At 39.2% G+C, this 17,185-nt stretch overlaps 1 protein-coding gene across 1 annotated transcript in view; it reads left to right on the forward strand.

Moving 5' to 3' along the window:
- LOC103181214 (polycystic kidney disease protein 1-like 1) overlaps window positions 1-17,185 on the forward strand; it is a 90,780-nt gene that overhangs the window by 41,804 nt on the left and 31,791 nt on the right. The window contains exons 29-44 of the mRNA XM_042346981.1: window positions 879-978; window positions 2,614-2,806; window positions 4,756-4,812; window positions 5,510-5,719; window positions 6,339-6,581; window positions 7,679-7,792; window positions 8,305-8,456; window positions 8,554-8,654; window positions 10,043-10,238; window positions 11,066-11,152; window positions 12,157-12,364; window positions 14,117-14,223; window positions 15,740-15,956; window positions 16,439-16,612; window positions 16,726-16,845; window positions 16,947-17,022. Coding sequence (XP_042202915.1) covers window positions 879-978; window positions 2,614-2,806; window positions 4,756-4,812; window positions 5,510-5,719; window positions 6,339-6,581; window positions 7,679-7,792; window positions 8,305-8,456; window positions 8,554-8,654; window positions 10,043-10,238; window positions 11,066-11,152; window positions 12,157-12,364; window positions 14,117-14,223; window positions 15,740-15,956; window positions 16,439-16,612; window positions 16,726-16,845; window positions 16,947-17,022 — 2,355 coding nt within the window. The remainder of the gene's footprint in view (window positions 1-878; window positions 979-2,613; window positions 2,807-4,755; window positions 4,813-5,509; window positions 5,720-6,338; window positions 6,582-7,678; window positions 7,793-8,304; window positions 8,457-8,553; window positions 8,655-10,042; window positions 10,239-11,065; window positions 11,153-12,156; window positions 12,365-14,116; window positions 14,224-15,739; window positions 15,957-16,438; window positions 16,613-16,725; window positions 16,846-16,946; window positions 17,023-17,185) is intronic.

Here is a 17,185-nt window from a genome sequence, read left to right on the forward strand (position 1 = left end):
TACCACAGTATTTTATATATGTAATTAGGTGACTGGCAAAAAACCCACCTCAATTTAATTTTACTTTTTTTTAACTGATTCTTTCTGAAACCCATCTGAACAGGGAGAAAAATGTGATTGTGATAATTATCACAAGAATAGCCCTTGCATTTGAGGTACTGCCTTATCCCATCATCAAAACGGTTCACAGGATTTATTGTAAAGTACATTGACTGTGTATTTGTAAGTCAACCCAGCAGCCAATTTGTACATATCAATGTCTCACAAACAGCCAGGAAATGAATAACCAATTTTATTTGGGAGATTGTTGGCCAGGACTTCGGAAGAAACTACGTGTTTTTTTGAATAGTGCAATCTTTAACATTTACCTGAACATGCAGATGGGACCTATGTTTAATGTCTCTTCTGAATGAAGGCACCTCTCACAAAATAGTCCTCTCTCAGCACTACATCAGAGGGTTAACCTAGCCTATGAGCTGAAATTTCCATCAAAGGAATTGAACCCACAACCTTGTTAGTCAGACTGGTACAGACGGAAGAGTACACTGGGATATAAGAAATATCCTTGTCTTAGGCTTTTGCCACAGCTGCTTTTCACATGTTGCTCCTATACATGACTGGTCATGGATTATTTATCTTTCATTATTCCCTCCTACTTTCCAGACAAGTACCTGACTGCATATTGGTCAATCATGATGGCACATAACTGTTATCAACTTGCTGTGTGTGGAATCACCAACGTAAATCCATTTCCCACTATTTCATTGCACATCTTGTATCCCAGTGCATTCTTTCCTCTAAACTACACTCCTCATGATGCCTTTCTTTTAAATCTACTTGCTAACAATGCTTCTTTATTTGTTTCTTTATCTTTGTAGTCACCATCAACACTGTGATCACCAATTTATTTGGATCGAAAACTAAACCTTGCTCAGTGATTCCCACTGTGCTGCCCAGCATTAACAAAAGTGAAGAACTGTAAGTGATTTAATTTTTCTGAAATATAATCAATATGTCCAGTTTCAAGAATGTCTTAATTTGTCAACTATAATCAATAACGTCAAGTTTTAATTCCTTTTATACCAGTCTCCTGCTTCTGCAAAAGCTGAAAGACCTCTTTTTCTCTGCCCATTCATTTCTTCCCTCCTGAAAAGAATAACAACGTTCACTGATATAGCATCTTTCATGTTGGAGGACGTTTCAAACATTTACAGTGATGGAGTGGGAGATGGAGTAGGAGGGGGGTGGCATAAGGTCAGTCAAAGAGAGAGGTTTTTAGATGGGGTCTCAAAGCAGAAAGGGAAGGAGCAAGATGGAAGGATTCAGGAAGAAGGCTCCCGAGAGCCAGAGAAAAGCAGCTGAATGAACGTCTGACAGTGATGGAGTGGTGGTGGGGGTCATAAAGCAAGCCTTTAGTAGGATAAAGTTTCACACTGGTTACCCTCTAGTAATACACCCAAATGTTCATATGTTAGCTTTGAACAGTGATTGTTAATAGGCTATTTGACATGGGGGTGGTGGGGGGGAGAGGCATTGTAATCAAGCCCAGACCAGCCGCATCCAGCTTCCAAATAAACACACACCTCCAGTGGGGGGTGGTAGGAGGGGGCAGTGCTGGGTCATGATTAGGGTGTCAAACCCTTGCTGCTCTTCTTAAGATGGGGCACTGAGGCAATCTCTAATGACCTTTGCTGAGATTAGCCATCCCAGCACATTTTAGAGATCAGCTAAAAGAGGCCAGGATTGAAGTGATCATTTTTTTTCTTGAAGGATTATTATCAGGCATGTGGAGTAAGGAAACTTGCCCAAGCTTTCACCCTGCCAGGAATCGAACTCAGGTCTCTCGCTTGCAAGGCGAGTGCTCTAACTACTGAGGTACAGGACTCCACGGCTTGATTCTGTGATGGATGAACCGTAGGGCGGGTATTCAGGAGGGATGAGATCAGATGGATTTAAGGGTCTTCTTCATCCAAACTAATTTTGTGATCTTCTGAATAAACATGCCAGATTATTGGGGACCTCCAGACAAAATTTTTAAAATAAAAACTATTATTCATTATTTTGCCAAAGAATTATGAAAGAGCATTTAATATTGTCAGTTATCATGAGTGGTAATGATTTTTCCCACTTCTCGCCTGCTAACCCTGTAAGTTAAAGCCCTAACTGGTTTGGTGGTCCAAACTGGACAAGCAGTGGGAAGTTTGCCAGTACTTGCAAATAGTAAGCTTGCTTTTTAACTGGCTAAGTTCCAGCAGTACCCCAGATAGACACTTTAGGATCCCCAAACCTTGTCTATTGCCAACCTACACTTAATACTTTCCAGGATTAGTTAGGTGAACAAGGTGTGTTCCTCTGGAGAGCGAGTACGTCCTCCATTCCAGACAAACAGAAATTTCTTTGCATATGTGAAAGTCTCAGCAGTTTAGCTTGGATACTATTAAGTCTGGTGATGTGTTTCCACATGTGTCAGACAGCTGGTTGAGAATGATCGAGTCCCCCCACACCCCCCCCCCACACACATCATTAATAAAATAAGGCTTATTACGCATGATCATAAGAAAAATAGAAAAAGTAAATGCTGAAAGTAGAAGTAATTTTCCTCCTTACATTCAGATTTATTCAAGGCCTCAAGAATCTTTCTGCTCTCACGCTACTGGGTAACCAAAGAGAAACCAAAAATTACCTCCTTCTGTTGACCAGGATTCTCAATCGTCTTCATAAGGAAGGGGATAACAGACAGGATTTTCAGACACAGACTAGGAATGAATTAATAGTTGCTCTTTGCAGCCTCAATGTAACTAACCAGGTATGCCTTGTCAGCTTAATTTTATAAGTGTATGTAATTCTTTATTATTATTATTAAAATTGCAAAGTATGATATGATAATTATTATTGGAAAAATTGTTCCTTGTTGAAAATTATGATCACAATCCATCAGCAATTATTAATAATAATCCTTGCATTTGTTATAGCACCATATCATGTCATTGAAACATCTCAAAAGGCTTTACAAGATTTTACTGTAAAATGTAGTGGCTGTGCATTTGTAGGCAAACACAGGGCAGCCAATTTGTACACAACAATGTGCCACAAGCAGCCATGAATTGAATGACTGATTTTTAGCAGGAAAGTTGTTGGCTAAGACACCAGGAGAAACTTTTCTCCCTCCCTTCCTTCCTCCCTGTGTGCAATTGGTTGCCGCATTTCGTCCACAAAATATACAGCCAATTCACTTTACAGTATATCCTGTGAAGCACTTTGAGACGTCTTGAAGACAGGATAAGGCGCTATATCAACTGCAAGGGTTATTAGGATAAGATAATTGCTTTCCCCCCAACCTTTACTGAATATTGCAAAGTGTGGTATGAAAACTGTTGGTGTCCCCCCCTCCCATTCCTGATATCAGACCCAAAGCTTCCAGCAGCACCCATTGGAATTGCTGCCCAACGACTGTAGCATTTAAGTCTTGGAGTCTTGGTTCACAAAATACTGGTTCAATTTAGACTTCTTTCATTGATGCAAGTGTCAGCCTGTTCAGTTGGTAGCACTCTTGCCTCTGAATCAGAAGGTTGTGGGATTAAGCCTCACATCAGACTTTGAGTTCACAGTCTAGGCTGACGCATTAATGCCTTCAATGTCGGTGGAGTGCTGCATTGTCAGAGGTGTCATGCTTTGCAATAGACTGCTCCAGTCTACCTTTTCAGATGGATATTGAAGATTCAATAGCACTGCTCAAAAATAGAAGGGTCTTCTCTTCCCTAACCAACAATTTCATATGTAAAATTGATCATTTGCTTCATGACTGTTTGCACTCTATCAGAAAATCAACACAGTGAATTGGTGTCATGGTGAAATCACTGAAATCACTACATACCAATTTAGTGAATCAATACAGTGAATCCATGTCACTGAATTATCACTGAAATCACTACACACCAATTTAGTTTCTAGGTTAAAGTAAAATTGATGTTTAGCTTTTAGAATTGTGATTTGTATTACTGAACTAAATATGGAAACAAAATAAATGATGAGGAATTGTGTATTTCACTCGTGGAATAAAACCCCAGGCCTGAAATTTCATTAAGTTTTATCCTTAGGATCATTTTGCCTTAAAAATGAAGAATTGTGAAAAATTCTTAATTCAATCTGAATTTGTAATTCAGTTCCTTTGAATGATGGGAAACTAGCTTCAATGTTTAATACTGAATTTAAGAATGTTCCATAATTCTGTGAGATCTTGGATTTTGAGACAGGAGGGTTCAGCATGAAACTTGGATTGTTGGTTTTATCAAGAACAACAACTTGCATTTATATAGCGCCCTTCATGCAGGGTAGTGTCCTGGAGCACTTCTAATCCTAAAATGAAATTTACATTTTTGGTTTACACCAATAATGTTGGCATTAAATTAAGGAATACCATAAATCCGATGCCATAGACTCTCTAGGAAACTGTGTAGGACTGTTATGTTACCGATAATGACAAAGTGGAGGGAAGTGTTCCCATTCCATGAATTTATCCAGATATTTTTGCAAATTATTTGCTCCGGTATAGATCAGAAGTTATGACAGAATTTAATTAATTAAAAAATTTACCATCTAAAACAAAATTAAAGTTATTTATTTCAATCCAATTTTTTGGGAAAGAACAAGATTGTATTTATTCTTTCAAGAATCTTGGTTGTTAAAGAACAACAATTGAGGTTTGGCTTCTGTGCAGGTATATTGTATGCACTTGATGTTCTTGATGTCTTCCAGGGTGAAATGATTGAAACCGTGTCTACATTGCATGACCTTGTAAATGTAACCAGCCAGGTAAAGGAGCTTTCATTCTATATTTGATATTCCATTCTATATACCATTTTAAGTGTCAGCCTGATAGTACTCTTGCCTCTGAGTCAGAAGGTTATGGGGTCAATAACAACTTGAATTTATACACATAATTTGATACAGAGGCAAAACATCTACCAACTGAGCCAAGATGACGCCTCAAATTGCCATTCTAGATCAAGAGAAAACCCCACATCAAGACGACTAGCTTGTTGTCTGGCTTATTGATATTCCATGCAGTGCTGGAGAAGTGCTTAATTGTTGGAGATGCTGACCTTTGGATGAGACATTAAATCAAGGTCCTGTCTGACTGTTCAGGTGGATGTTAAAGATCCCATGATACCTGAACAGGAATGTTGGTTCAACTTCTCATCTGAAGGTACCTCCAACAATGAAATGCTCCTCTGAAATGCACTAAAATGTTTCAATAGGTAAATTCATAACTGGGTGAGTTACTGAGCCAAATAAAATATGGGCTGCTGTCTTTTGACTTCTGTTAGAAATACATATATATATGATAAAACAAATTGGTCAACACTGACTGAGAGTGCTGACACATAAAGAATGAGCACAGTACCAGAGAGTTGCCAACACCTGCAGAACAGGGGGGACAAATGGGAAGGGAAACAAACATGACTGCATATTGCACTTTAATAACACCAAAAATCTTGCTTAAATAAAGGTAACCTCAGAAAGTGCGTTTATTGTAACAAGATCTGTCAAAGAGATGGCCAAGCTTTTCAAAGTTGCGGGAGAATTCACGATGTATGAGGACTTAGTGAAGAAACTTATCTTTGTGGTGGCACATGTCATGGGAGTCGTGGACAACAATACGATGAATTCAATGGATTTGTTATCTGAAGGATTGAAAGTGACAAACAAACTATTATTGGTAAGCCATTAGCAACTGGGGCTGAAGTCCACATAATACAAATGTGAGAATGAGTCTACCTGCATAAATGTTATCTCTCATTTCCTTGTTATTTGCATGCACTGTGCTCTACCAGTAAATAATTCTTCCATTGCAAATTTGGTTTATAAGTATGTAAACATTTCTGAAAAGCATCCTACTTTTTGTGTCTTTTTAATAGTTAGTTTTTACTGGCACCGATTAGTTGGGCCCAATGGCCCATTTCCATGCTGCATCATTCTGTGTGACTCTGTATCACTCTATGATGCACTGGGCATTGTAATCCTCATGTGAATACAGGGTGCATTCATCAATCCCTTTGCAATCGACCATTTCCCGAATAGTATACGTACTTCCATTGGAATAACAGCTTGCGCTTATAAAAATAGGAGAATGTCTTGAAGCACTTGAACAATATGAGTAACAACATTTTATGCTAGATCAATGTTACTGTTGATAATTTAATATTTTTATTTTTAGACTTGCATGGTTTATATATGTTTACCTATTGCAGGCTCTGTTTTCAAGCATTAATTACTTTTTTGCAGTTGAAGTCATGGCAAAGTGTAATAACTTTCTGGTAATATTCCCTGTCTTTCAGAGATACGTCTTGATCACCAATCAATCACAGTTTTATGTTAACACCAATTTTATGGAGCTACAAATCACTCAACATTACGGCTCCCAGAGTGCAGGGCAGAGCACAGGATCCACTGGGGTTTACCTTCCTGATGATTTGGGTAGACAGATTTCTGAAAAAACTGGTCAAAATAACAGTTGTTTCATAACTCACCTGATCAGCTTCAAACACAATCCATATTTCTGGGGAACATCACCAGTGCAGGTTGGTGTGTGTCTAACAATAACCTCATATTCTGTTTAGTAATCTTATTTTCACCACAGAGTAATTGGGTTCAAAAAATGCTTCATGACAGATTCAATAATACTCACATTAAATCTGTTTTGAAACTGACATTTAGTGTCAATAGTTCTTGACTGATTTGGGATACGAACACTTTCTAGACTTTTTCATTTTGATTTGAAATCCCTTTCTAAAATTGTTACAATACAGTAAGATGACCAAAAGAGGAAGGGCTCGAGAAGACGTTGAATGAAGCAAGGAAAGGGGCAAGTTGAAGGGACTCTGGGATGGAGTTCTGGACAGTGGGATTCCTTCCACATTATCTTGGATCTCTGTTTAGCGGTTGGTGGAATCAAGAGTTTATGATAGAAATCTGAGAGATCCGATAGAGGTCTTTACAATTATGAGGAATTTTGATAGTCATCTCAAATGGGACTGAAAAAATTGCTCTTTCAGCTCAGACACAATGGGCCAAATGGCCTATTCCTGTGCTGTAAATTTCTTTGGTTTTGTATTTCAAAGAATACTTTTTATTCACTCGAGAAGCCTGGTTTGAGTGCACTTTACCAGATACTGGTTGAATTAATCCAGTATCCAATGCTATTTTAGCTCCACAAAAACATTGTTCTTTATGATAGGGACCACGTAAATCCTTGGTCCCAACCATTGTGCCACTTCAGGTTGAAATCACCTCCTATACAATGGTTGTGCCAGAGTTTTGTGTGCTACCACTGTTGGTTTGGTTGCTGATCACCAGTTTTCAGTGTAACTTCATGGGTCGCCAGTTTAAATCAATTAGTATCACATGAAGTGTTGCTCAAATGTTGCCTCCGGGGTCAGAAACACAAGTCTTGGCCCTCTCACAGGAATCAAGACTTCTTGCCTTCTTGCCTTTTCCGGAATTTGGTTTGTGAATAGCTCAAAATGTAAGAGATGTGTACTATAACTGTATTTCAGATTAAATCCAACTGTACAAATGAATATCACCAGAACTTTGGAATCTGCACTGTGCTTAGTTGACATCATCATTGTGTGAAGCTGCATGTTTCTATCCTGTTTTGTGCGATTCCTCCACATAGGTTAATGGGGATGTTGCTGACTTGACGATGTATAACTGCACTACCAGAAGAAAAGTGGATGTAAGGGGGCTTCAAACACCAGTTATAATAGAATTTGAAAGGAATGACGACAGAGTAAGTGCTATTCAGTATACAGAACAACACAAATAATTGTAGCAGGTAGTTAAACTTTGACAATTTATGCATTTAAGTCTCAGTGAAGTAGTAGTCTAAGCAGATGATAATAAAATAGAAACTGGTTGGAGTTGAAAAACCAGTGTTGACAAATCCAAACCCTCTGCAGTAATAATGAATTTTATCATACACAAATTATTCATCCTAGCTGGACAAGCAGTGGGAAAGCTTGCCAGACAATGCAAGCTATGTGATTTTAGCTGGTGAAACTCCACCAATGACACTCTGGGGTCCCCAAGTCTTGGCTCTTGCCAGCCTGCGGCTAATACTTTCTGAAATTAGGTAAGCAGGATGCATTTCTGTAAGGAGATTGTGCACATTCCATGAGAATTTCTATGTGTAGTTGGGATGCATGGAACTCTCGGCTTGGTTATTCCTGCATGCTTGTGTTGGCTGACAAAAAAAATCAAATCCAGATACCTATTAAAAAAAATCTGATGTTTGATTTGCAGAAGGGACAGCTTTCTGTGTACTCGCTGCTTCGTACCCAAATGAATGTTCACATGTTCCTGGTGACACCGGAAAACCAACAGCAAGCCTTGCAGATAGAAATGAACCTCACAGAAGCTCATGAGCAAGCCTTTCCTATCATGCTCTTGATGAGGTACGACGCATTTCACATTGATTATAGTTTTACAAACCAGATTGACCTGTTTGCCTATGTGCAGAGCTTATCAATTTATTCTTGAATGTTTCAATAGGTTTAATAAAGAGCCTACTCCAAGCCAATGCAACCTGAAACAAATATACCACTGGAATGGAAACACAATCCATGTCTTTATTCCTGCAGGATCACTAATGGGTTTGTAGTGTCCTTTTCATTTCAATTGTTCCTTCATTCTTATTACATTTTACTACATACTCAAACTTCTATGCATTCCTTGAATTTAAATGAAGCTAAAAAGGTTTAACAAAGAACCTGTATTTTCATAGCACCTAATTACCTGGAAACATCTCAATGTGATAAGGGGCTATGAAAGTCACATAGCATAGTGGTTTGCACACTTGGCCCGCAAGCGACAAAACCAGGGTTTGATTCCCAGGCAGGGCGAAACCTTAGGCAAGTTTCCTCACTCCACACGTCTTTGTTTACCTAGCAGTAAGTAGGAGCCCATTTGTGAGTTGATTGGCAGATCACTTTCGTGGGGTCCCTCCCAAAAAAATGTGGTTACTCACTCCACGACTGTTTGTGGGACAATGCTGTGTGCAATTGGTTGCCGCATTTCACCCACAAAATACACACTTTACAATATATTCTGTGAAGTGCTTTGAGTCATCTCAATGACATGATAAGGCACTATATCAAATACAAGGATTATTATTATCTCAATGCACTTCACAGTCTGGTGACTAGTGTCAAGTCTGGTGACTTTTTTTGTAGGCAAATGCAGCAACCACTTGCACAAGCGAAGTTCCACAAACAGCTATGAGGTGAGCGACCAAATAATCTGGATTATTGGCCTAATATCTGTATGTAGCATTTTCTCCAAAAAGGGTGTTTCTCCTGATGTCATGGCCAACAATCCCCCAGATAAAATCATTCATTCCCTTCGTGGATATCTGTGTGACATTGGTGTACGGAAATTAGCTAATGTGTTTGCCTACAAAATTCACTGGCATAACACATGCCAGTGAATCCGGTGATATGCTGTGAGATGGCTTCCTGACCTGAAAGGTGTTATATCAAATGCAAGGATTATTATTATTATATTTTTCTGGTGCAAATGGTAGACACGTTTTTTCTACAAAATCGATCGAGAGGCTTGACAATAATTACCTGAAAAGTTTTAAAGAGACATTTCAACATGACAAGGTACAATATAAATGCACTTTCTGTACATTAATGTGCTCTTCTGACTACCTATTTATATATCTAAATAGTCAACAACATTATTATCTATTGTGCGTTTCTGCTGTAGTGGTTTCAGATTTATTGACTACTTATCCAAATGTCAGTGGTTTGTGATCCTATTGAATGAAACCTCCTGTAGAAGTGAACATTGGAACTGTAGAGTGCTGTATTATGGAGTGTCAGTGTAGAAATCCAGTTTTAGCCATCAAAGAGTCAATGAAGCACTTGGTGCCCTGAAATAAATAAATAAATAAATGCCAAGTGATTAAGCAGTGAAGAACAAAGATTCTCTGTTACTGTTCATGTGAGTTGATCTGAGTCTTCATTGTTTTCTTCAGACACAGGGAACTATTATCTTGGTCTTTTGGATGCCGACTATGACAGAAAACCCCAAAACCATTACCTTGCCAAGAATGTGAGCTATACTTTAAGCCTCCTGTGGACTCAGTGTCTGTATTGGGATGATATCAGAGAGTGGAAGTCTAATGGATGTTCACCCCAGAAGAAATCAGATTCACAAAAAATAAACTGCAGGTAAAAGCAATTTAAGCAAAGTGTAATGTACAAACGGACGTTGCATGAATATTCTATGTTGCAGAGAAAGTTATTTTTTTGTTGGGTAGAACAGAATTCGTAAATGCTCCTCAAACTCACCTAAATTGGGTATCAATTCTGGCTCAGTTCATTGCACACTCTTCTCTAGGTTAGAAGGTTGTGGTTTGAATTCCCAAGCCAGACATCTTGAGCTTGTAGTCTAGTTTGACATTCTATTGCAGTGCTCGGAGAGCACTGCATTGTTTGACATGCCATCCTTTGGATCACTTGTCTACAAATTATAGTCAGTACTTACACTATATCCTGTAAAGCTCTTTGAGACTTGCTCCCAATGTGAAAAGTGCTATGTCAAACATAAGGATTAATTATTACCGTTTGTTAAACCAAGGTTCCTGTCTGACTGTTCGGGTGGATGTTAAAGACCATTCAAAAAAGAGGCATGTTTCTCCTGGTGTCAACAATCCCACAGATAAAATTAATCATTCACTTCATGGGGATTTGTGGGAATTTTTTTTCAGATCTTAAAATGAATAATGACTAGCTTTGTTACTGTAATATGTTGATTTCATATTGTTAATGCAATTTAATCTTCATCACTCATGGGTTGCAAATTGGCTGCCACCATCGCCCACAAAACACACAGGCCTGCTGACCGCAGTTTACTGTATACCCTGTGAAGCCCTTTGGGACATCCTCCTGATATGAAACATGTTATACTTAATGTAAAGATTATTATCATTATTATTTTAAAAATTATTATTATTATTGGGGTTGTAACGTTATTGACTTTATTTGTTTTGTATCAGTTGCGACCACTTAACAACATTCACAGTTGCACATGAGCAAGTTGAGATGAAGGATTTCACATTCACAGATGTCTTGGCATTTATCAGGTGGGTGTTGCTCAGTGCATGAGAAGCTTTGCGTGCAACTTGATTTCTTTTCATGGATTCATGCAACATTTACTGGAAGTTACAATTTGAAGACACCTATTCTGAATCACACTGTACAGAAGTATCTAATTTAAATTATTGATTTTGCACTTATTGTAGGTAATATTTAACACGGACCAAAGTCCAAGTGTCAAATCTTTGCTTTTACTACAACTGAACACTAATCATGTCAGTGCTCTGACGCTATTGGTCAGAACACTGACATAGTCTATTTTTTTTGAACATCTAATGATCATTTTGTTTGAACCCATCATCATGCTTAAGAGTATCCAAATCAGACTGAGAGTTCCACAGGTTGGTGAGGATCAAAGTTTGGGATCCCGGAGTGTCTATTGGGGCACTGCTGGAGTTTAACCAACTAAAACCGCATAGGTTGTCATTAATAGCTCTGTTTCTCAAGCAACTTGCTGCTTTTTGGGATTCTTGGAGACAACATCCAGCAACTGTTGTTCCAAGCTGCCTTCAGTGTGCTGGGAGGACCAATACAAGACAGCTTGTGATGTGCCAGCACCCTTGATGTTCTAGAGGTCGAAGTCCAATGCCAAATACCAGGCTTGTTCAAAATCAACACCTTAATCCATGTTTTCCTCTGACAAGCTTTGGCAAATGGACATCCCATTGTGAAGCTGACTCCAGGGTGTTCAGCAACAGGTCCGTTTAGGCCGGAGCCCTTGCTCCCTTAAGCCATGTTCCCTTTTTACCACAAATCAACCTCACCGCTTGGTCCTGGTTTTTCCAAATAGGTCAGCTGGGTGTCTGACACATGCGGAAACCCATCACTATGCTTAAGAGTATCCAAAACAAACTGGGAGTTGCATGTATCCCACCTACACATGGAAATTCTCAAGAAAACACGTCTGCTGTATGTCCAGGATCTTCTAGTATGTTTTACTGAGGTTTGCAATGTGCCCAACTAGAAGGTTGTTGTGTTTTTGTTTTCACAGTGCCTTTGAAAACTATGCTCCTTGCATCATTGTTTTATTTACCGTCATCCTCTATCTCCTACTGGTTATTGTGTGCAAACGCATGGATTTGAACATTGAGACAAAACCTGGAATCATAGTCCTGCAGGACAATGCTCCCACTAACCAGCACCTCTATGAGATCACCACAGAGACAGGCTTTAGACCTAGGGCTGGAACTACTGCTAAGGTATTTTTTATGGTGAAGGGACTTTGTGGGAGTTGGGGTATGTGAAATAGTGAGATAGCAATTGAATGCTACGCTGGCCAGATGGACAGTTTTTCAACCACATTCTGCACATTCTTATATTACTTTTATGTTGATGTTAACCAATTTTGGCAGCTTGGTTCAACTGGTAGCACTCTCGCCTCTGAGTCAGAAGGTTATGGGTTTAAGCTCCATGTCTTGACTTTGTAGTCACGTAGTTTACAATGATAATATAGTTCTGGGGGGGTGGGGGGCTGTTGCATTGTTGGAGATGCTGTTCTTTGAATGAGACATTAAACTGAGGTCTGTCTGTGTGTTCACATGGCACAACTCAAGAAGGGAGTTTCTCCCTGTGTCCTGGCCAACAATTCCCCAGATAAAACTGGTTCATGGCTTCATGGCTGTTTGTGAGGTACTATTGTGACTAAATTGGCTGCTGCATTTGCCTACAAGATACATGTCACAGTACATACTGTGAAGCATTTTGAAACATCCTGCTAGTGTGAAAGGAGCTATTTAAAATATTGGGATTATTTCTATTTATTTTCCACAGAATTTAGTTACCTTTCTAATGTAGCTTATTATTTTTAATCCCATTCCTCGCGGTTTCAAACCATTGATTTTCCAAATTGCTTATAATACAGTGCCTATAACATTAAGAATGTCTCAAAGCTAATTCTCAAAATGTTTGCGAAGTGCAATGACAACGCATTTGATACCATATGATTTGATGAGAGAGGAGGGGCTGAGTGGAACTCACAGGATGTGTGTGGTTTTCCAGGTAGATCTAGCACATCTCCTAGTGGCTAGTAATAGAATGCCATTGCCACCTTGACAGGGTTGTGATCAGTGGCAGAGCAAGACCCAAAAGAGGGGAAGTGAGAAAATATGAAACCTTGAAATAAATTTGTTTTACTAATATTTCAATGAAACATTTAATCAGATAAGCGAACATCTTAAATATTTAATAAACAAATAATCCTTGCATTTGATAGAAGCCCCTAATCACATCATCGAGACATTTCAAAGTGCTTTACAGAAATTACTGTGAAGTGTAGTGACTGTGAACTTTGTTGGTAAATACACAGCCAATTTGTATTTGGGAGATTGTTGGCCAGGATAAACTCCCTTCTCTTTTTGAATCATGCTGGGAACTGTCCACTTAAATAAGCAGACAATAAGAACAACAATAAATTCCACCTGTATAGCAGCTTTCACATCAGGGGAATATCCCACAGTGCTGGGTAGTTGAGGGTTTCCACCCAAGTTGGGGCTGGATTCGAGAGGGTTAAGAGCTATTTCTCAAACAAAACAGAATTTTCCATCAAACTGATGCCCATGAAATTAATAAACAACTTGTATTCATATAGAACCTTCCACACGGGATAGCATCGCAAAGTGGTTTATAAAGACAAAAGACTTTGAGGAGGATGGGAAGGAGGGGAGTTTGAGGACATTGAACAAAAGCACTTAGAAGAGTTTTTAAATGGAGAAGCAGAAGGCAAAATAATTTTGGGAGAGAGTGGCAGAGGGCAGGGGAATAATGAAAGCACAGCCACTGATGATGAGACAGAAGGAACGAGGAATGAGCAGTAGCCTAGAATTGGAGGAGAAGAAGGTAAAGCAGGAGAATGGTGTTGGAGGAGAATGCAGTGTTATAGAGAATGTTACCATTCAGGTGACTGTTGTTAGTGATAACTATATTATTGCCATAATTAACTTTCCCTTTCTCAGGTACACATCAACTTACACGGAGAAAATGGTGTTTCTGAAACAAGAGAATTATACCACTCTGAGAAACAATTATTTGAGAGGAATTCTAGACACAAATTTATTATGAGGTATTTCCAGTTGATAATTTAATATCAAATTGACAATTTTTTTTTAAATTTGTAATTTTGTTTGTATTTTATAAGTTTATATTTTGAAAAATATCTTGCGGTAGATGTATCTACCATTTATCTACTACTGACCTATCTCCAAAATGGAGAGAGCATTAAAATCATGCTCCCTTTGACTGGAAAGTACTCCCATCAAGTTGTATCTTAAAAGCAAATATTTGAATTCTGTATATCATATCAGATAAAGGAGGGGTTTGATAATGTTCTTGCAAGGGGCTACAGTTTCTAGAAGATATCTTTCCCAAGCTATCTACAGGACAAAGGGATCATGGCAAGGAGCGTGAGAAAGTACTTGTATCAACCTTGCATTGTCACTCCAGCAGTGTGGTAACAAGAGTCTAATATTAACATGGGGTGTAGACCTGTTTGTATTCACTCTTACCTATTTCCGTGGCTTCACTTCACTTCTTCCAGCAGCTTCTCTTCCCACCTCCGCCCAGTAAGGTGTTTCGCAGAGCTTTATCCTCCATCTTCTCCTTTTCACCATCTATATGCTCCTCTTTGGTAGCATCACACATGACATCCAACGCTATGTCTCAGTCTTTACCTTTGATTCCAGGACTACTGCTGTTCTGCTGTTTTGACTGATTGTTCCTCAGACATCAAGTCTTGGATGAGCTGTAATATTTATCGATTGAATGTCATGGAAGACCAAGACTCTATGCTTGACTCCCATCAGCACTTCCTCATCTCAGGCGCTGACTACATCAACCTAAATGGGTGTCACTCCACCAGAGCTGGTGTGGAACTTCATTGTCTTGTTTGATTCCCAACTGTCCTTCAAACCTGACACCTGTGGGCTCTCACTTGCTCAGCTTTTCCTCACCACTGCAACATCATTCGTCTCCAACACTACCTCATCAGAATCCAAGACTCTCATCCACACCTTCAACACATCCAGGCAGGATTATTTCAATTCCCCATACTCCTCAGCTCGTCCCTATACAAGCTGCAAACCATCCAGAACTCTGTAGCTCTTAACCTTTCCTACAACAGGCTCCGTGAGCCCATCATTTCCCTCCTGGGTTGGCTCCAATGTTGCCATCCTCAGGGGATTGAATTCAAGATTGTCGTCCTTACATTCAGGTCGCTCCATGACCTCACTCCACCCTACTTCTGAAACCCTCTAACTGCCACCTCTACTCCCTCTACTAACTACTCGGTTCAGCACACAGGCCTTGCTGCATGTCCTCCACCTGACCAGGGCATTCTGCCCTGCTCTCTGGAACTCCATCTCAGAGTCCCTCCAATTTGTCCCCTTCCTCCCACCCTGCCTTCAAAATCCACCCTAAAATCTATCTATACACTTTACAGTGAATCCTGTGAAGCATTTACAGATGTCCTTCTGACGTAAACGGTGCTATATCAAATGCAGAATTTATTATTATGATTACAAAGAGTGACTTAATACTGAAAATACATTTGAATTGAATCAATCTGGGTTTTCTTTTCATAGTGTTCCAGAGAGTCTTGGTCCAATATGGAAGGTCTACCTTTGGCACGATAATGGGGGTCATTCACCCAGCTGGTACCTGAGCTCTGTGGTGGTAAAGGACCTGATGACAGGCACAAGCTGGTTCTTCCCTGCAGAATGCTGGCTTGCACTGGATAAAGGTGATGGAAAGATACAACGAGAGCTCATCCCTCTAAACCACGGTCCTGGGTTTAAGAAGGTAATGCATCACTCACAATGATCTTACTATTGGAAATATTTAAAAGAATGAATTTCCTCTAATCTAGAGTTAAAATAATTGTGGTATTCCTAAACAATATTGCTTTCCCTATTAAAGTATCAATGATAACCTGTGTTTTCAAATACTACCAGCGTATGATGCCTTACCAGCAGGGAAATCAAAAAATCGCCCTTCTGAGTTGAGTATATTCCAGTGATATTGGTTGACTCAATCTGAGTTATAATAATAATCCTGGCATTTGATATAGTGCCTTTCATATCTTGTAGACATCTCAAAGCACTTCACAAAATATATTGTAAAGTGAATTGACTGTATATTTTGTGGGCAAACCTCCTCCTGGAGTGAAAGGCGCTAATATAAATGAAAATGAATATTTAAATAAATATAAATGAAAATTGAATTGTATTGTATATTTGGAACACAAAACATTTCCATACAAATAGACATTTTATTTGCACCAGCTTCTGTATAGCAAACTAACTGAATACCTGGAAGATTTTCACCTCTGGGGATCAGTGTACAGTCGTCCGTCCTACAGCTCGTGTACTCATACCCAGCGCCTCACTGTCTGCCTGTGCCTCCTGCTCAGCTACATGTGCCTCAATGCTGTGCTGACAAGCCTAAAGGACGAGGAGGTCAGAAACATTGTTCATTGTTAAAACTTTCAGTTTATCTCTCAAAGAGGGGCACTATTATGCTATGAGTTAACACTTCACATTTATGTTGGAATTTTTCTTTTTGTTTCCAGTATACAGCTGAGCTGGGTCTTATCGATGTCTCAACAGTTTCCCTTGTTACCGGTTTGATCACTAACATTGCAGTTCTGCCATTTGTAGTGCTGGTATCATTGTTGTTCAGGTTCAGCAAGGTGAGCTCATGCATTGTGGCATCCTTTTTAATTTCTGTGGTTCAGACAAATTCCAATCAATATATGATAAATGACTTACCATCCATGTGTCTTCACATTAGATTAAAGTTCAGAGGCAAAATCCTTCAGAAGAACAATGTGGAACTATGAGAGAGATCAATGTATATTCTGTTGAAGGTGAGATATATTCAGTATTTATAGTACTCAGTGGTTGAACCGAGATTCAAGATAGAAAAAGAGCATCTTTGAAAGATCAGAGCCATTGAAAATCTAATGCTTGCGAGACAGATTTTCTGTTGTGTTCATTGCAATTGACCTTAAGAGTGACCTACACAGAGGC

The sequence above is a fragment of the Callorhinchus milii genome, unplaced genomic scaffold (genome assembly GCF_018977255.1).
Source record: "Callorhinchus milii isolate IMCB2004 unplaced genomic scaffold, IMCB_Cmil_1.0 Scaffold2, whole genome shotgun sequence".
Classification (NCBI taxonomy): Eukaryota; Metazoa; Chordata; class Chondrichthyes; order Chimaeriformes; family Callorhinchidae; genus Callorhinchus; species Callorhinchus milii.